The following is a 21,467-nucleotide window of genomic DNA, read 5'->3' as shown; positions in this document are numbered from 1 at the left end:
GAGACTCCCAGTTACACAACAAATGTTCCTTTTGTTCCATAAAGATTATTTTTATATCTAAAATACCTCCGTTTGTTTGTCGCGTTATGTTCAGAAATCCACAGGAAAGAGCGGTCACGACAATGCAGACGGAAATTCCAAATAATATCCGTAATGTCCACCGAAACATGTCAAACGTTTTTTTATAATCAATCCTCAGGTTGTTTTTAAAATATATAATCGATAATATATCAACCGCAACGGTCTTGTTCTGTAGGAGAGGGAAAGGAAATGGCTGTCCGAACTCTGTTGCGCGAGCAAAGCTCATGTGACCACCTGACGCAATGTTATCTTTCTGGCTCATTTTTCAAAATAAAAGCCTGAAACTATGTCTGAAGACTGTTGACACCTTGAGGAAGCGAAAGGAAAATGAATCTGGTTGATATCCCTTTAAAAGGAGCAATGGGATGCTATGGAACATGGAGTTTTCAAAATAGAAGCCACTTCCGGGATTGATTTTTCTCTGGGTTTCACCTGCAATATCAGTTCTGTTTTACTCACAGACAAAATGTTGACCGTTTTGGAAACTTTAGAGTGTTTTCTATCCTAATCTTTCAATTATATGCATATTCTAGCATCTGGTCCTGAGAAATAGGCCGTTTACTTTGGGAACTTACATTTTTCCAAACATAAAAATAGTGCCCCCTAGCTTCAAGAGGTCTACCCATCGTGTCCGATTTAAAAAATGCTTTACAGCTAAAGCACAACATATGATTATGTTAGGTCAGAGCCAAGTCACAAAAAACAGCCATTTTTCCAGCCAAAGATAGGAGTCACAAAAAGCAGAAATATAGATACAATTAATCACTAACCTTTGATGATCTTTATCAGATGACACTCATATGAAATCATGTTACACAATACATGTATGTTTTGTTCGATAATGTGCATATTTATATCCAAAAATCTCAGTTTACATTGGCGCCTTACGTGCAGTAATGTTTTGATTCCAAAACATCCGGTGATGTTGCGGAAATACTCATAATAAACATTGATAAAAGATACAAGTGTTATTCACAGAATTAAAGATAGACTTCTCCTTAATGCAACCGCTGTGTCAGATTTTAAAAAAACTTGACGGAAAAAGCATAATCTGAGAACGGCACTCAGAGCACAAAACAGCCAGAGGAATATCCGCCATTTTGGAATCAACAAACTTAGAAACACCACCATAAATATTCACTTACCGTTGATGATCTTCATCAGAAGGCACTCCCAGTAAACCCAATTCGACAATAAATGACTGATTTGTTCCATAAAGTTCCATCATTTATGTCCAAATAGCCACTTGTTGTTAGCGTGTTCAGGCCAGTAATCCATTTTCATGAGGCGCGAGCATTTCATCCAGACAAAAACTCGAAAAGTTCCATTACAGGCGTTTAGAAACATGTCAAACGATGTATGGAATCAATCGTTAGGATGTTTTTAACATAAAACATCAATAATATTCCAACCGGAGAATTCCTTTGTCTTCAGAAAAGCATTGGAATGAGAGGTAACTCTGTCGGGAGCGCGCGTCATGAGACCGAGGCTCTCTGCCAGACCACTGACTCAGAGGTCTCATGAGCGCCTCCTTGATCGTAGAATCCTCAAACCAGTTTCTAAAGATGGTTGACATCTAGTGGAAGCCCTAGGAAGTGCAACCTCATCCATATCTCAATGTGTATTCGGTAGGCCAAGCTTTGAAAAACTACAAACCTCAGATGTCCCACTTCCTGGTTGGATTTCTCTCAGGTTTTTGCCTGCCATGAGTTCTGTTATACTCACAGACATCATTCAAACAGTTTTAGAAACTTCAGAGTGTTTTCTATCCAATACTAATAATAATATGCATATATTAGCATCTGGGACAGAGTAGGAGGCAGTTCACTCTGGGCACGCTATTCATCCAAATGTGAAAATGCTGCCCCTATCCCAAAAAGGTTAAATAAAGGTGAAATAAAAATAAATACAAATTTGACTAGGCTACCTGTATTTGACATTGTGTTGTTATTTAGCTGAACACTAAATGGTTTAATTTTAAAATCAAAATGTAACCTTAATTTAAGTCAGTTAAGAACAAATCCTTATTTACAATGACAGCCTACACCAGCCAAACCCAGACAACGCTGGGCCAGTTGTGCACCGCCCTATGGGACTCCCAACCATAGCCGGTTGTGATACAGCCTGGATTTGAACCAGGATGTCTGTAGTGAGGCCTGTGGTGTTGATGGTACCCTAAATTAAATAATAAAATATATAGACCACAAATTCCAATTGGTTATACTCTTTAACATCATCCTCAGCTCTGGCATCTTTGCCAATATTTGGAACCAAGGACTGATCATCCCAATCCACAGAAGTGATTGACTAACAAACCTAAATAAAAGCAAAGTCCTCTCATGCTTTGTTGATTTCTTTCCACATGGCCGTGGGGTGAGACAGGGATGCAGCTTGAGCCCCACCCTCTTCAAGATATATATCAACAAATTGGCGAAGGCACTAGAAGACTGCAGCACCCAGCCTCACCCTACTAGAATCTGAAGTCAAATGTCTACGGTTTGCTGATGATCTGGTTCTTCTGTCCCCAACCAATGAGGGCCGACAGCAGCACCTAGCTCTTCTGAACAGATTCGGTCAGACCTGGGCCCTGACAGTAAATCTCAGTAAGATAAAAATAATGGTGCTCCAAAAAAATGTACAGTTACCAGGACCACAAATACAAATTCCATCTAGACACCGTTTCCTTAGAGCACACAAAAGACTATACCTACCTTGGCCTAAACATCAGCACCACAGGTAACTTCCACAAAGCTGCAAATGATCTGAGAGACAAGGCAAGAAGGGCGTTCTATGCCATCAAAAGTGTAAAACTAACAATGACTCGATAATCCACGCATTCTGGGAATGCTATGAAGTCCAAAAGTTATGGGCGGAGTTAGAAAGTTGGCAGAAGTATTACAATATCAATTTAATTTTAATCTGTCTGCATATTTCAAGACATGACATATGAGTGTGCAGTGAGATACCCGATGGGTTGGACGATACTTTTCTTGTCAATCATCTTGAAAAAACATATACTTTAAAACTGTAAGTCAACCAATACTCCATCATTAACACAATGGAAAGGCCAAATGCTTTATTATGTAAATGTTAAGTGTGTGGGCGGTGGAAAGAAACTAAATAGTGCAGTTTGAGGCCATGTGGCAGAGTGATACGGGAGCTGGAGATGGGGGTGTGAACAGGTGGGTCTGGGCAGCGGTGATGTTGTGGGCTGGTAGCTAACAGAGAGCTTGTTCCTACGGGCCAGCTACTAGGGCTGGGGGCAGGGTAGCCTAGTGGTTAGTGTTGGACTAGTAACCGGAAGGTTGCAAGTTCAAACCCCAGTGCTAACAAGGTACAAATCTGTCGTTCTGTTGTTCTGCCCCTGAACAGGCAGTCATTGAAAATAAGAATTTGTTCTTGACTGACTTGCCTAGTTAAATAAAGGTAAAATAAAAAAGAGAGCTTGTTCCTACGGGCCAGCTACTGGTAGCTAACAGAGAGTGAGATGATACTCAGTCATCGTATTACACCTCCCTCGAGGAGACTGCTGGAGGAAGGCAGCTCAGCGTAATATTAGCAAGTAATGACTCTGATATATGCCTACTGACTAGTGTGTGCAAAAAGAGACAATGGCTATGTCTGAAATCTGTCTTGCATACTATTTACTAAAACATGCTGTGTATTAACTGTACTACATAATATTTAGAAAAGCACTGTTTAGTAAAAACGATAGCAGAAACAAATAACATACTAGGCTCTACTGCCTCATTAATGCACAATTGTGTTGATTCCTTCCATCCGTAAATCCTGGCATATAAAGCAAGCTCAATTTAAACAATTTCACATACTTTAAAAGTCATACCCAAAATCCCTACTATTTAGAACGCAAGTACGAGTATTCGGACACAGCCAGGCTTTCTTCACTTTGCTGTCTCACTATGGCCAATATTAAGTAGGCTAGACCTAGTCTGTGTCCCAAATGGCACCCTATTGGGCCCTGGTAAACAGTAGTGGTCTAAAGGAATAGGCCGTCATTTGGAAAGCAGACCTTGTGCAGCAGCAGATTGCCTCAATTACTAGGCTGGCTAATTTACACGCAAAATCACAGCTGTCCAGTAGAACGAGCCTGAACAGGCCAGGCAGACAACCATCACCTCAGGTACTGACTGACATAAATCATTTCCTCCCTCTGCCTGATAGCAGCAGTACAGGAGCCTAATGCCTAATGATTACAATCTTCTCCTCAGAACTGATATTAGTATTACTCCTCCTGTCAATGGCGTACCACGCCCCCCCTCTCAAGGATGGGGAAACACAGTCTCTTTTTTTGGGATGGGGGTACCCTGGAGGTCAACCCCCTCCCTCCCCACACGAAACAGGTCATAACCCTTGGTAAAATAATATTGAATTACAGGAAATAAGCTGTAAAAATGCCAAATTCTCTCAGCCTCACTGCAAAATGTGTAGAACAGCATGATTAGATTGAAAACTGCAAATATTTCTCTCTACCGCATGGCAGTGTGTGTAGAATAGCTGGAAATTAGCTTTAAACATGTACTATTCTAAATGTGTTGAATATTAATAGATTAGCTATAAAACTGCACATTTCTGTTTAGCCCAATTGCAAAATGTGTAGGATAGAAGGAAGTTAACAGTTTCTCCCCCACAAACAAATCCCTTGCTCAGACAGTGCCTCCTGTCCACCTTATTCTCTTAAATAGCTACTGTACTTTTCAACAATTTCTACAACTACACCAGTGAAAGCATCTTGACTGGCTGCATCACCGCTTGGTATGGCAACGGTTTGGTATCCGACAAGCAAGGCACTACAGATACGAGCTCCCTGCCACCCAGGACCTCTATACCAGGCGGTGTCAGAGGAAGCCCCTACAAATTGATAAAGACTCCAGCCACCCAAGTCAGACTGTTCTCTCTGCTATTCATGGAAAGCGGTACCTATGCATGAAATCTGGAACCAACAGGATCCTGAACAGCTTCTACCCCCAAGCCATTTGAGTGCCATGCCAAATAGCTACCCAGACGAACTGCATTGACCATTTTAACTTCATTGCCTAAAGTCCGATGCTATCCTTCTTACACACCGTAGCTAGGCTGTAGGAGTATACTGCCAGCTATCCAACTGCACTCCATAGTCCAACTACTATTTTACACCAGTATGGGTGAAACCCTTTCCCACAGCTTTGAGACTGCAGAAATATCTGGATGTTATCACAGTATGAAGAACAACAGGTTAATGAGGATACGTTAATATCGATTGCTTTTGAAACAGTCTCACTCCACGCTGTATAGTAACCCTGACTGGCTTGTGGGTGTCATAGTTAGAGCCCGACCAATATGGGATTTTTGGGTCCGATTCCGATTTTAGGGAGGAAAAAGTTACAAATGACCGATATATTTGTTTTTCATAGGTGGACTGAAAAACATACCTTTTGTTGGATCACATGTGCGCCTAAGTTACGCCTAAGCTAGCATCCTTCATTTTCTAGGCATACTGGTGCTCTGAATTACAAGTTCAAGTTACACAGCAAAATATTTAGGCACATATGCAAGTAAAATGGTGGCACTGTGGAGCCCTGTAATGTCACCACTAGATGTCAGCATTTTGTATTAGTAGATTCACAACAGTGCTTTTACAACAGTCAAAGGTCATGTCAAGAAACACTTTATGGCAACATCGCAATGAGAGCCTGTTATGACCATTCTAATTATACCTCAGGTGGTTGTGACCATAATGTAACAACCACACGCAAGCTGCTCATTCTGACAATGTTTTCTTACTGAAACCATAATGTCAATTACAGTGTTATCCAATACAAAATGTACTGGCTATATATTTCAACTGCAAAATGGCATGCGCTGATGACTGAAAATGTTAATGCAGCAAAAATAGAATGTGACGAGGACAGGGCTGCTTGCTTGGTGAGGTGTACTTTTGATTATTTACCTATTGAAATACGCTGTGGCAAGCTACGCACAGTCAAACCATCATGCCCACTCTGGAAGGCTTACATTGCTAGGCCGATAATATTGGACGATTATACTGGTTGATCGATTTATCTAGTCATCGTTCGCCAAGTAAGACATCGGTTAGCTGAGGGCATCACGGGGATATCAGAACTGTTCATTACACAAGGAAGCCCTCTCACAGGAACAGAAGACGAGAGCGAGTCAGGGAGCATGATGTAGTTAGTCGTCGTGAGCGCGTGCCTGTGTATGTGTGTGGACCTGACAGTTGGCTGTATGTAGTGTGGAGATGAGCATGGTGTTGCGTAGCAGGCAAGACGTCCTGGCTAACAAGCTCCTTATTGTGGTCAGTACAGAGGGCTGGTAGTACGGTCTAACTAACAAGCTCCTTATTGTGGTCAGTACAGGGGGCTGGTAGTACGGTCTAACTAACAAGCTCCTTATTGTGGTCAGTACAGAGGGCTGGTAGTACGGTCTAACTAACAAGCTCCTTATTGGGGTCAGTACAGGGGGCTAGGTAGTTCTAACTAACAAGCTCCTTATTGGGGTCAGTACAGGGGGCTGGTAGTACGGCTAACAAGCTGGTGGTCAGTACAGGGGCTGGTAGTACAGTCTAACTAACAAGCTCCTTATTGTGGTCAGTACAGGGGGCTGGTAGTACGGTCTAACTAACAAGCTCCTTATTGTGGTCAGTACAGGGGGCTGGTAGTACAGTCTAACTAACAAGCTCCTTATTGTGGTCAGTACAGGGGCTGGTAGTACGGTCTAACTAACAAGCTCCTTATTGTGGTCAGTCTGGTAGTACGGTCTACAACAAGCTCCTTATTGGGTCAGTACAGGGGCTGGTAGTACGGTCTAACTAACAAGCTCCTTATTGTGGTCAGGACAGGGGGCTGGTAACAACTAACAAGCTCCTTATTGTGGTCAGTACAGGGGGCTGGTGTGGTAACAAGCTATTGTGGTCAGGGGGGCTGGTAGTACGGTCTAACTAACAAGCCCCTTATTGTGGTCAGTACAGGGGGCTGGTAGTACGGTCTAACTAACAAGCCCCTTATTGTGGTCAGTACAGGGGGCTGGTAGTACGGTCTAACTAACAAGCTCCTTATTGTGGTCAGTACAGGGGGCTGGTAGTACGGTCTAACTAACAAGCCCCTTATTGTGGTCAGTACAGGGGGCTGGTAGTACGGTCTAACTAACAAGCTCCTTATTGTGGTCAGTACAGGGGGCTGGTAGTACAGAGGGCTGGTAGGTCTAACTAACAAGCCCCTTATTGTGGTCAGTACAGGGGCTGCTGGTGGTACGGTCTAACTAACAAGCTCCTTATTGTGGTCAGTACAGGGGCTGGTAGTACGGTCTAACTAACAAGCTCCTTATTGTGGTCAGTACAGGGGCTGGTAGTACGGGGGCTGGTAGTCTAACTAACAAGCCCCTTATTGTGGTCAGTACAGGGGTCAGTACAGGGGCTGGTAGTACGGTCTAACTAACAAGCTCCTTATTGTGGTCAGTACAGAGGGCTGGTGGTGGTAACAAGCCCCTTATTGGGGTCAGTACAGAGGGCTGGTGGTACGGTCTAACTAACAAGCCCCTTATTGGGGTCAGTACAGAGGGCTGGTGGTACGGTCTAACTAACAAGCCCCTTATTGTGGTCAGTACAGGGGCTGGTAGTACGGTCTAACTAACAAGCCCCTTATTGTGGTCAGTACAGGGGCTGGTAGTACGGTCTAACTAACAAGCCCCTTATTGTGGTCAGTACAGGGGGCTGGTAGTACGGTCTAACTAACAAGCTCCTTATTGGGGTCAGTACAGAGGGCTGGTAGTACGGTCTAACTAACAAGCTCCTTATTGGGGTCAGTACAGGGGGCTGGTAGTACGGTCTAACTAACAAGCTCCTTATTGGGGTCAGTACAGAGGGCTGGTAGTACGGTCTAACTAACAAGCCCCTTATTGTGGTCAGTACAGAGGGCTGGTGGTACGGCCTAACTAACAAGCTCCTTATTGGGGTCAGTACAGGGGGCTGGTAGTACGGTCTAACTAACAAAGCTCCTTATTGGGGTCAGTACAGGGGCTAGAAGTTCTACCCAACAAGCTACTTATTGGGGTCAGTACAGGGGTCTGGTAGTACATCCCAACTAACTGTGGAAGGAAAGAAGCTTCTAGCGAGAGGAGCTGGTATGACATCACAGCAACCCCTCTGTAATGTGATTAACATAGCATCTTGTGATGGATGTGGTGTGTGTGCGTGTGTGTGTGTATTGTATAGCAACTTGGAGATGAGCAGCAGCACAACAATAACAACAGCTTATTTCAGTGTCACGTCATTTATCTCCAACACCATCTATTTAAATCAACAAAGTTTTGAGCTGAGGGCCTTTAAATAGGCAGTGGCTGTGGCACTACAAACGGAATCCATTTGAATGGGATCTCAGCGTGACAGAGGGGTTTAGAGGAGATCGAGGAGATATACACCCCATCTTCTGGACGGTTAACTGGACTTGTTCTTCTTTTGATTTTGGCTGCCGTGTAGCGCAGCGGTCTAAGGCAGTGGAAGAGGTGTCACTACAGTCCCTGGTTCGAATCCAGGCTGTATCACATCCGGCTGTGATTGGTAGTCCCATAGTGCGGCGCACAATTGGCCCAGCGTCGTCCAGGTTTGGCCAGGTTAGGCCGTCATTATAAATAAGAATTTGATCTTAACTGACTTGCCTAGTATATATATATATATATATATATATAACATAATCATTTCACTGCTGTAACACACCAGCAAATCTGTGTGCGCGACCAATAAAGTTTGATTTGGTATGACGTAGGTGTGACAGGGAGATAGATGGAAGGTAGTTCGTTAGAGAAGGAACAATGGTAGGGGGCTGTTGGTCGGGTTGTGGCTTCTGAGAAGGGTAACACAGCAGTGAGACACAATCAACACAATCAAGGCCTCAGGAGAGCCAGCAGATCCGACCAGCTTGTTTACAATTGCACTATGGCTGATGCTACTTAGCATGAGGAGGAAAAGGACCGTTTTCTTCTCTGTGTAACAGTTGGGATAATGGGACAATTCAGAGTGCATTTATCATCCCTGGATTGAGGTACATATTCCGAGCCATATCTCACGCTAGCGTCTTAATCGACACAGAAAGTCTGTCTGACCCTAGTGTAGCTGTAAGCAAGTGGCTGGACCAGCTGGCTATGCCTCAGGGTTGAGTTTTACCATTAAGATACAGTCTGAGTTTGAACACCAAAAACATTAGTGGTGTGTATTGGTCATAAGTCATACGGACACATCTAATAGATTTAGGCCTAGGTTTGGAGTTTGAAACCCCAAATGACCCTTTTACAAGGGATCGTAAATGTATCTGGAATTCTAAAGCAAGTCCAATGCATAGTACATGTTTAACCCCATTTCTCTGGGGTCAAACGTGTGCTATTTATCAATAACACACACCCCTCAGCAGAGAAAGGTTTAGCAAAGTACCCCAGGTCTACCTGCAGTTCAGTCCCCTTAAAAACCTCTTGATCCTACTTGAGACGCAGACATCCCAACTAGAGCTCTGGAAATGCAAATGCGCTACGCTAAACGCTAATAGTATTAGTTAAAACGCAAACGTTCATTAAAATACACATGCTTGGTATTGAATTAAAGCTACACTCGTTGTGAATCCAGGCACCAAGTCAGATTTTTAAAATGCTTTTCGGCGAAAGCATGAGAAGCTATTATCTGATAGCATGTAACACCCCAAAAGACCCGTAGGGGATGTAAACAAAAGAATTAGCATAGTCGGCGCTACACAAACAGCACAATAAAATATAAAACATTCATTACCTTTGACCATCTTCTTTCTTGGCACTCCTTGATGTCCCATAATCAATACTGGGTCTTTTTTCGATTAAATCGGTCCATATATAGCCTAGATATCGATCTATGAAAACTGTGTGATAAACGGAAAAAAATAGCGTTTCATAACGTAACGTCATTTTTTAAAAGTTAAAAAGTCGACGATAAACTTTCACAAAACACTTCGAAATACCTTTCTAATGCAACTTTAGGTATTACTACACGTTAATAAGCTATAAAAATCATCAGGAGGCGATGTAAATTCGATAGCTGGTCGTCTGGAAAAAATGTCCGGAAAAACACCGAGCCGATGCATCAAGTTGGTGGTCGGAGGGAATCGGTTCCCTTTGGTCGGTTCTACCAAGAATCAAATCAGAATCAAATGAGAAGACTCTATACATCCTGTGGAAGCTGTAGGTACTGCAACCTCGGCCTCATTTAATACGGTTCACCTTTAACAATGGGTTGAAGTGGCGCATGGATATTTTTTTCCATCTCCAGTGATCAGATTTTCCTGCGCTTTTCGATGAAACAGACGTTCTGTTATAGTCACAGCCGTGATTTAAACCGTTTTAGAAACGTCTGAGTGTTTTCTATCCACACATACTAATCATATGCATATACTATATTCCTGGCATGAGTAGCAGGACGCCAAAATGTTGCGCGATTTTTAACAGAATGTTCGAAAAAGTAGGGGGTCGGCTTAAGAGGCCCCTTAAGGCAGTGAGATTTATCCTTCGTTCTCAGTCCGGACATCTATCTACCATGTTTCCCTCCCCTGTAGCAGTATCTATCTACCATATCTACCTGTAGCAGTATCTATCTACCATGTTTCCCTCCCCTGCAGCAGTATCTATCTACCATGTTTCCCTCCCCTGCAGCAGTATCTATCTACCATGTTTCCCTCCCCTGCAGCAGTATCTATCTACCATGTTTCTCTCCCCTGCAGCCGTATCTATCTACCATGTTTCCCTCCCCTGTAGCAGTATCTATCTACCATATCTACCTGTAGCAGTATCTATCTACCATGTTTCCCTCCCCTGCAGCAGCATCTATCTACCATGTTTCCCTCCCCTGCAGCAGTATCTATCTACCATGTTTCCCTCCCCTGCAGCAGTATCTATCTACCATGTTTCCCTCCCCTGCAGCAGTATCTATCTACCATGTTTCCCTCCCCTGCAGCAGTATCTATCTACCATGTTTCCCTCCCCTGCAGCAGTATCTATCTACCATGCTTCCCTCCCCTGCAGCAGTATCTATCTACCATGTTTCCCTCCCCTGCAGCAGTATCTATCTACCATATCTACCTGTAGCAGTATCTATCTACCATGTTTCTCTCCCCTGCAGCAGTATCTATCTACCATGTTTCCCTCCCCTGTAGCAGTATCTATCTACCATGTTTCCCTCCCCTGTAGCAGTATCTATCTACCATGTTTCCCTCCCCTGTAGCAGTATCTATTAGAGGTCAACCGATTAATCGGAATGGCCGATTAATTAGGGCCGATTTCAAGTTTTCATAACAATCGGTAATCTGCATTTTTGGACACCGATCATGGCCGATTACATTACACTCCACGAGGAGATTGAGTGGCAGGCTGAGTACCTGTTATGCGAGTGCAGCAAGGAGCCAAGGTAAGGTGCTCGCCAGCATTAAACGTATCTTATAAAGAACAATCAATCTTAACATAATCAACAGTTAAACTAGTAATATCATCAACCATGTGTAGTTATCTAGCTTGTCCTGCGTTGCATATAATCGATGCGGTGCCTGTTAATTTATCATTGAATCACAGCCTACTTCGCCAAACGGGTGATTTAACAAGCGCATGTGAAAAAAGCACTGTTGTTGCACCAATGTGTACCTAACCATAAAAATCAACACCTTTCTTAAAATCAATAGACAAGTATATATTTTTAAACCTGCATATTTAGTTAATATTGCCTGCTAACATGAATTTCTTTTAACCAGGGAAATTGTGTCACTTCTCTTGCAATCTGTGCAACAGAGTCGGGGTAAATGCAGCAGTTTGGGCCGTCTGGCTCGTTGCGAACTGTGTGAAGACCATTTCTTCCTAACAAAGACAGCCATCTTCGCCAAACGGGGGATAATTTAACAAAATCGCATTTGCGGAAAAAGCACAATCGTGCTTAGTTAAATTTTTTTTATTTTACCTTTATTTAACTAGGCAAGTCAGTTAAGAACAAATTCTTATTTTCAATGATGGCCTAGGAACAGTGGGTTAACTGCCTGTTCAGGGGCAGAACGACAGATTCGTACCTTGTCAGCTCGGGGGTTTGAACTTGCAACCTTCCGGTTACTAGTCCAACGCTCTAACCACTAGGCTACCCTGCCGCCCCTGCAAATGCTTAGTTTAGTTTAAATTAATTCATGGTAGCAGGCAATATTAAACTATGGAAATTGTGTCACTTTTCTTGCGTTCATTGCACGCAGAGTTAGGGTAGTTAGGGTATACGCTACAGTTTGGGCCGCATGGCTCGTTAGAATTTTACGTAATTATGACATAACATTGAAGGTTGTGCAATGTAACAGCAATATTTAGACTTATGGATGCCACCCGTTAGATGAAATACAGAACGGTTCCGTATTTCACTGAAAGAATAACGTTTTGCTTTCGAAATGATAGATCATTAATATGGTCAAATCCGGAAACTAAGGCTCGTATTTCTGTGTGTTAATTATATTACATTTAAGTCTATGATTTGATATAGCAGTCTGACTGAGCGATGGTAGGCAGCAGCTGGCTCGTATTTCTGTGTGTTATTATGGTATAATTAAGTCTATGATTTGATATAGCAGTCTGACTGAGCGGTGGTAGGCAGCAGCTGGCTCGTAAGCATTCATTCAGCACTTTCCTGTGTTTGCCAGAAGCTCTTCGCAATGCTGTTTATGACTTCAAGCCTATCAACTTCCAAGATTAGGCTGGCAATAATAAAGAACCTATTAGAACATACAATAGTCAAAGGTATATGAAATACAAATGGTATAGAGAGAAATAGTCCTATAATAACTACAACCTAAAACCTCTCACCTGGGAATATTGAAGACTCATGTTAAAAGGAACCACGAGCTTTCATATGTTTTCATGTTCGGAGCAAGGAACTTAAACGTTAGCTTTTTTACATGGCACATATTGCACTTTTACTTTCTTCTCCAAAACTTTGTTTTTGCATTATTTAAACCAAATTGAACATGTTTCATTATTTATTTGAGACTAAATTGATTTTATTGATGTATTATATTAAGTTAAAATATTGTTCATTCAGTATTGTTGTAATTGTCATTATTACAAATATATAAAAAGCAACCGATTTTAATTGGTATCGGCCTTCTTTGGTCCTCCAATAATTGGTATCGGCGTTGAAAAATCATAAATCGGTCAACCTCTAGTATCTATCTCCCTCTCAGAGCAGGGGGGAAGAGGGTGAATGGTGCTTCAAAAGGTACATTACTAGTATAAGAGTGGGGCGTTTTGGGACTAGAGAGATTCAATCAGATGGGCACTGATGCCAGAGAGATTAGAGACTTACCTTCAACGTTCTGGTAGGGGCCCAGCCCGTGCCGTCGATAGAGTGCTCCCGCAACAAACTGGGGAAACAGAAACAAGTAGAAATCAAATCTCCATCATCATATTGGAAATCACGGTGGGGGGAAAAAAAATCTACATTTTAAATAGTCTAGTACTACTGCCAGACCTTTTCTTCCATGACACCCTCACTTGTGATAGGTTGCTCTATAAATGATTGGAAATCCCAAAAGAAAGTGAGCCAGCCAAACATCTAGGGGTGTTTCTCAATACGCATACTACCGTGGTCCAAGCACGCAAATTGGAGCACGGGAGGGTCAGAGCGTGAGTCCAAATCAAAGTACGTGAAATGGAGCACAGAGGGCGATTCTCAGATGCGTACTCAGTTTGTACATATTTCAACGAAATGGAAAGTACGCCAAGAAATATGACCTAGCCACATAACAAAACCTTGCAAAATGTATTGAACACAATGGCAGCTATTATTTGAGCTGAAGTGAATTAAATGAAGTGTCAATGAGTGTGTGGCGATGTGAAAAGTGAATTACCTCAAACAGATCTCCCCCGTCTCAGCAATGTTGGGGTGCCATATTCTGGTCTGGCATTTCACTTTGGGAGGCTGGAGAGAAACAAGGGACAACCACCCGTTAGCATAGAATTAAGTCATCCACCAGTTTGCTCTCTCTTGAGGCTGAGGAAGAGTTGAGGACCAATTGTATCGCAAGGTTTGACTAGAATGGAACACATACACTAACCGACAGTTTATCAGGTACACCACTCCGCTCACGAAAATGGATCGCACCTACAAACAGTGAGTCACGTGGTCGTGGCTTGCTATATAAAAGCAGGCAGACAGGCATTCAGTTACTGTTTGATTGAACGTTAGAGTGGGCAAAACTAGTGACCTACGTGACTTTAAGCGTGGTATGATCGTCAGTGCCAGACGCGCCGGTTCCAGTATCTCAGAAACAGCCGACCTCCTGGGGTTTTCACGCACGACAGGGCCAAGAATGGTGCGACAAACAAAAAACATGCAGCCAGTGGCAGTCCTCAGGGTGAAAACAGCTCGTTCATGAGAGAGGTTGAAGAAGAATGGCAGTAATCATGCAAGCTTACAGTCGGGCCAAAAACAGAAATAACGTCTCAGTACAACAGTGGTGTGCAGAACGGCATCTCAGAACGCACAACTTGTCGATCCATGTCACCCAATAGAGAATCTTTGGTCCAATCTGCAGAAATGGCATGATGCCATCGTGTCAGCATGGCAACGTTACTAACACCTTGTAGAATGCCCCAAATAATTCCAGTTGTTCTGGAGGCGAAGGGGGGTCCGACCGGTACTAGATGGGTGTACCTAATAAACTGGAGAGTGAGTGTAGGTTCCCCTGAGGCAAACTATCCTCCACAAAGAAAACACAGCATAGCTGAGGAGAGTAGTACTGAAACTCTTAAAAAAAAGAACCCCTGTATATTTTCTCCCCCAGACAAACAAAAAACAAACAAGAAAAACACACCCAAAAAAGTAGTCTTCTGATTCTTTAACTTTGTTTATTTATATATCATATGTCAGCCTTAGACCTGATTAGTGTTCCTCAGAACTGTGAGATGAGAACGGCAAGGTGGTAGATAAACAAAGCTGTATAATAAACAGTACAGCGAGAGAACTAGACGTGTCAGTCTACCATAGTTGATCAAAGAGGCCTTGTAGCAACTGATCATGTAATAGCTGCTAATAAATGTTCACTTTTGCGTTTATAATGTAATAAAATGCTGATAATGTAATAAATTGCTGATAATGTAATACATATGCTAAACACTTAGCACAATAACGTTTTTGCTTATAATGTAATTATTTACTTTTAAAATACAGAAATACTGCAAAATGCAGCATCATATGATGCAAAATGCATCATTTGGCTGTATTTCTGTATTTTGAAAGTTATATATCTTGAAAACTTGATTGCTGACATGCAAAACAATGGACTGATGAAAAGAACACCAAAAGGTAGAATTTCCTTAAATGGTTCACATTGGACTTTTCCAAAAGCACCACTCTCTCCTCCCGTCAATTTCCCAAACGAAGCCCTTTTTAGAAACATGCACTATCTGAAACATTACATGAAAAAGACATTTCAAAAGACATTTAGGCATAGCAGTACCTACTGGCATGGAATGAAAAACGTGCTGAATCCCAACTCAAGACTAGAGTGCTCTGCATGAAACTTCTGCTCTCTCTTAATATTGTTTATGCTGGGCTGTCAAGCTTTAAGGAGATCTTTTTCTCTAAAGCACACAGTTAAAAATATTCACTAAGGTGAACTGGAGAGAGAAAAAGGAGTGCATTTTTACTCAGTGACTAGAGACACTGACTCAAAACAGAAGACAGTAGAACACTGACTCAAAACCAGAAGACAGTAGAACACTGACTCAAAACCAGAAGACAGTAGAACACTGACTCAAAACCAGAAGACAGTAGAACACTGACTCAAAACCAGAAGACAGTAGAACACTGACTCAAAACCAGAAGACAGTAGAACACTGACTCAAAACCAGAGAACACTGACAAAACCAGAAGACGGTAGAACACTGACTCAAAACCAGAAGACAGTAGAACACTGACTCAAAACCAGAAGACAGAACACTGACTCAAAACAGAAGACAGTAGAACACTGACTCAAAACCAGAAGACAGTAGAACACTGACTCAAAACCAGAAGACAGTAGAACACTGACTCAAAACCAGAAGACAGTAGAACACTGACTCAAAACCAGAAGACAGTAGAACACTGACTCAAAACCAGAAGACAGTAGAACACTGACTCAAAACCAGAAGACAGTAGAACACTGACTCAAAACCAGAAGAACACTGACTCAAAACCAGAAGACAGTAGAACACATTTCAAACGTTGCTTGTTAGGGGGAGGTAGTTTCAGAAACGTTGGAATGGTTTAGTCGGCTTCCTCGCTGGTTGGTCCAGATTTCTTTTTCTTCTTCTCTTCTATAGTCCCAAAATGGATTTGAGATAACCTTATATTTTGTAGTCTGTAACTATGCTCTTTCATTCCCCAGTATTGAGTGAGCGAATGAGGCCAGTCCTGGCTAAGAAGGTCTATATAAATTATAGATTTATACAGTAGAGTATACTGTTCTTTCCATTGCCACCCATACTGTCATCTTATACCATTATCAAATGCTTCAGTTTACTTACTACCTTACCACTTGCTTAGAAGAAAAGAAAAAGCATACTTTACTATTCAAGGATCAAGACATTACACAATTTAGAAAAACTCTAAAATAATCTCATATTGTTTTAACCTCTTTGTACAATATTGCGGTCCAGTTTTCTATGATCAAATAAAATGTTATTCATCACATGCTTGGTGAACAAGAGGTGTGGACTAACAGTGAAATGCTTACTGACTGGCCCAGCCCACCAACACACAGAAAGAAAGACAATAGATCAATAACACAACAGTAAATCACTTAACAATAAAATCTATAATAAAACACACACAGAGTAACGATAACTTGGCTATATATGTAAGGGGTACCAGTACTGAGTATGTGCAGGAGTACAAGGTAATTGAGGTAGTTATGTACATATAACTAGGAATAAAGTGACAGACAGCAGCAGCATGTGATCAAAATAATGCAAAAAGGGTCCATGCAGATAGTTAACCGAGAAGCTACCGGACTAACTATTTAGCAGTCTTATGACCTGGGGGTAAAATCTGTTCAGGGTCCTGTTGGTTCCAGACTTTGCGCATCAGTATCACTTGCCGTACGGTAGCAAAGAGAACAATCTATGACTTGGGTGGATGGAGCCTTTGACAATATTTAGGGCCTTCCTCTGACAACGACTGGTATAGAGGTCCTGGCTGGCAGGAAGCTTGGCACCAGTGATGTACAGGGCTGTACGCACTTCCCTCTGTAGCGCTTTGCGGTCGGATGTCAAGCAGTTGCCATACCGGTGATGCAGCCGGTCAAGATGCTCTCAATGGTGCAGCTGGAGATCTGAGGGCCCGTGCCAAATCTTTTCAGCCTCCTGAGGGGGAAGAGGCGTTGTCGTGCCCTCTTCACGACTGTGTTGGTGTGTTTGATGTATAACGATATAATGGTTAAATGTTCTAATAAACGTAATGTGTTGGGTATGTAGGGCCTAGGCAAAAAAAAAAAGCTGTCAGGTTCTTTATGGGTCTCTTTCAGGCAGTTTACTAGCTCTCATAAAAGCCTGATAAATCCATACAGGCAGGTGGTAAACACAGCCTTTACTGCCTGTCTAATTAACCTCCATTAAGATAAAGCACAGAGCATAAGGTTTTGGTATGAAGCAGGTTGTAAATTCTAATGAAGCCACAAGAGAATGTGTGTGTGTGTACTTGTGTGTGTGTGTGTGTGTGTGTGTGTGTGTGTGTGTGTGTGTGTGTGTGTGTGGACGTGTGTGTGTGTGTGTGTGTGTGTGTGTGTGTGTGTGTGTGTGTGTGTGTGTGTGTGTGTGTGTGTGTGTGTGTGTGTGTGTGTGTGTGTGTGTGTGTGTGTGTGTGTGTGTGTGTGTGTGTGTGTGTGTGTGTGTGTGTGTGTGTGTGTGTGTGTGTGTGTGTGTGTGTGTGTAGATAAAACTGCATCCAGGATGGATGGGTGGCAGATAAAGGAGAATGGAGGGATGGAGAAAAGGAAAGGCTGAGACTCTGTGTGTGGCTGTAACTCACCCTGCTAACTCCACCTAAACCTCCACGCTAGCCTGTTCAGGGAGAGGACTTTAACTCACTTTCTCCTGACAGGGCCGTGGACAGCAGGCAAACTGGGACAGCGTAAATTACCCATGCTGCTGCTGTTCACGGGGTGCTTATCGCCACAAAACTACTGGTGTGCGTCCAAAATGGAGCCCTATTCCGTAAAGTGCACTACTTTTGACAAGAGCTTTAGACATTGTATGTTTTGGCCACGAGGACATTCAAATGGAAGGGAGGATCTGATATGTTTCATAGATCATAGAACTCTATCAGAGTGACCATCGGGTTCTTCCTCCATGACGAAGACACTTCTTCCCGATTACTCAGTTTTCCCGGGCGGCCAGCTCTAGTAAGAGTCTTGGTGGTTCCAAACTTCTTCCATTTAAGAATGATGGAGGCCACTGTGTTCTTGGACCTTCAATGCTGCAGAATGTTTTTGGCTTGCTCAGATCTGTGCCTCGACACAATCCTGTCTCGGAGCTCTACGGACAATTCCTTTGACCTCATGGCTTGATTATTGCTCTGACATGCACTGTCAACTGTGGGACCTTTTATATAGACAGGTGTGTGCCTTTCCAAATCATGTCCAATCAACTGAATTGACCAAAGGTGGCCCCCAATCAAGTTGTAGAAACATCGGAAAGATAGGTCGCAGGTGTAAATGAAAACTTGTTCTCAACTAGCCTACCAGGTGAAATAAAATGAATTAATGGAAACAGGATGCACCTGAGCTCAATTTAGAGTATCATAGCAAAGGTTCTGAATATTTACGTAAATAAGGTATTTCAGTTGATTTATTTTTTACATTTGCCAACATTTCTAAAAACCTGTTTTTGCTTTGTCATTATGGGGTTTTATGTGTAGATTGATGAGGAATAAGGCTGTCATGTTATAAAAAGTGTAAAAAGTCAAGGTGTCGGAATACTTTCCCAATGCACTGTATTACTGTAGGTCCAAGATGGAGGAATATTCTATAAAATGACAACTGAATGTACCACAGGTGGACTCCAATCAAGTTGTAGAAACATCTCAAGGATGATCAATGGAAACAGAATGCAACCAAGTTCAATTGAGTCTCTTAGCAATAAGTTACTTCAGATTTTTATTTTTAATTTAAGGCTGTAACATTTTTGAATAAGGCTGTAACGTAACAAAAACACGCTGACCAGACCGCACGCCAACACGCTGACCAGAACGCACGCCAACACGCTGACCAGAACGCACGCCAACATGCTGACCAGACCGCACGCCAACACGCTGACCAGACCACACGATAACACGCTGACCAGACCGCACGATAACACGCTGACCAGACCACATGCAAACACGCTGACCAGACCGCACGCCAACACGCTGACCAGACCGCACGCTAACAGAATTAGACATGGAAATGTATACCACTTAAGGACCAGGCCTCCTCTGCATCCCTCATCGCCTGTTATCATTAGCACCTCTATCTGACCCCCACACACTAATGAGACATGACAGGACCACTTACCACCATGTTGTAGGCTTCAGGGACGTCTATTTCAAAATGGAATGTTCCACTCTGGTAGTAGCCTTCATCTGCAGATGAAGAGAGAGAAAGATACAGTGAGCAGCAGTGAGGTTTGGCTGGTGGAATTGTCAGCGGTTTCCCGGGGGGGCTGTGTTGTTAGTCTGCAGAAGGATTGATGGCGGGGTCAGGCTCTCAGCGACAGGGACAGCGTTTCAATGAGAAAGTGGTGGAAACATTAAATATGACACTTTGGATCCCCTTGGCTCTCTATGGCCTCTTCCCACCTCTCCATACTGCTGAGGATTGAAAGCAAAAAGCTCAGGCTACAGCCAACTAGCAGGGATACAACAACCTCTCCCCCTAGCGGTTTCCCAAATGGCACCCTATAGGGCCCTGGTCAAACATACTACACTATTAAGGGAATAGGGTCCCATTTGGCATGCAACCGCTCTCTCCCTGTAGCCTGTAGGGGGAGAGGCTCACACCGGGTCACCTGCATGCTCTCTCTGTCAGTCAATGAAGGTGACCTTTCTGATACTTGTGAAAAATCTTCTCGTCTAATGCACTGGTTGAGCAACCATGGCCCAGTAATGAGCTGCTCTCTAGGAACTGTCTACAGCGGATGTGGCTGTCTTAATTGGGATGACGGCCAATAAAATCCTGTGTGATTCCAAGCCTTTATGGGTCTGTTATTGAGAGACGTCTATAAAACCAGAGCTGTTCCCTCCCTCTGGGGAAGGATGTCTCTTAACCCTGAACAGACCTGAGCAGAGGGAAACAGACTGGTCTAATTAGCAGCAGCTTGACACCAGACACACACATTATGAATCAGCCTTGGAACCCCTCTGAGAAAACACTGGTTCTGCTCTGATTAGCGCGGAGCAATCAACCAACGTTTTTGGATTTTAAAAATGTGTTATTAAAACAACGAATTGACTAAGGTCAGTTCAATTACCTGAATTCCATTTAGTTTCTTCTTTTTTTTTGGTAAGCCCAAATGACTTCAGTCACTGAAATCAGCAGATCTGATCCCTTCACTCTCTGCACCAAAGCATGGACACATGCTGAGGAGTCAGAGCAAGCAGGGGTGGAAAGCAGAGGCACCATGTCCTGATTCCAAGGTGGCTAAGTAGCATGCTATTTGCTTGATGTCTACAGAGTGATCGCTGCAGTCAGAAAGAGCTGCGCTAGCCTGGCACATGTTTGCTGGGTACAGGGGGCGGTACAGTTCACAGATGGCACGGCAGAGATCACAACAGTCAATGTGGTCTAGGCAAAATGAGTATTTAGTATTTATTAGGATTCCCATCAGCTGCTGACAAGGCAGCAGCTCCTCTTCCTGGGGTCCAAACAGGAAGAAAATGAACAATACATTGTGCATTATACATATGTACTTCACTCCAAAACTACAAATGTACAACAATAAAAGATTACAATGTGTGGGTGTTTGCACATATGCGTGTGTGTCTCTTCAGTTCGCATTGCACTGTGAGGTGTTGTTTTATCTGCTTTTTAAATCTGATTTATTGCACGCTTGAGTAACTTGATATGGAATAAGAGTTCCATGTGGTCATGGCTCTATGTAGTACTGTGCCTTTCCCAGAGTCTGTTCTGGACTTGGGGACTGTGAAGAGACCCCTGGTGGCATATGCAACAGTATAGCTTCCATCCCTCTCCTCGCCCCAACCTGGGCTCGAACCAGGGACCCTCTGGACACACCAACAACTGACACCCACGAAGCATCGTTACCCATCGCGCCACAAAAGCTGCGTATCAGAGCAAGTGACGTCACCAATTGAAACGCTATTAGCG

At 43.0% G+C, this 21,467-nt stretch overlaps 1 protein-coding gene across 3 annotated transcripts in view; it reads right to left on the bottom strand.

Annotated features, from left to right (window-relative positions):
- LOC112225640 (NEDD8-conjugating enzyme UBE2F) overlaps nucleotides 1–21,467 on the bottom strand; it is a 95,389-nt gene that overhangs the window by 49,546 nt on the left and 24,376 nt on the right. For all 3 annotated transcript variants that reach the window (XM_042306650.1, XM_042306652.1, XM_042306651.1), the window contains 3 exons: nucleotides 19,656–19,723; nucleotides 13,974–14,044; nucleotides 13,430–13,487 (listed from right to left, as the gene is read on the bottom strand). In XM_042306650.1, the coding sequence (XP_042162584.1) occupies nucleotides 13,430–13,487; nucleotides 13,974–14,044; nucleotides 19,656–19,723 (197 nt within the window). The remainder of the gene's footprint in view (nucleotides 1–13,429; nucleotides 13,488–13,973; nucleotides 14,045–19,655; nucleotides 19,724–21,467) is intronic.

Source organism: Oncorhynchus tshawytscha, linkage group LG26 (genome assembly GCF_018296145.1).
Source record: "Oncorhynchus tshawytscha isolate Ot180627B linkage group LG26, Otsh_v2.0, whole genome shotgun sequence".
NCBI classification, from domain to species: Eukaryota; Metazoa; Chordata; class Actinopteri; order Salmoniformes; family Salmonidae; genus Oncorhynchus; species Oncorhynchus tshawytscha.
This window is presented reverse-complemented; position numbering and strand designations above follow the sequence as displayed.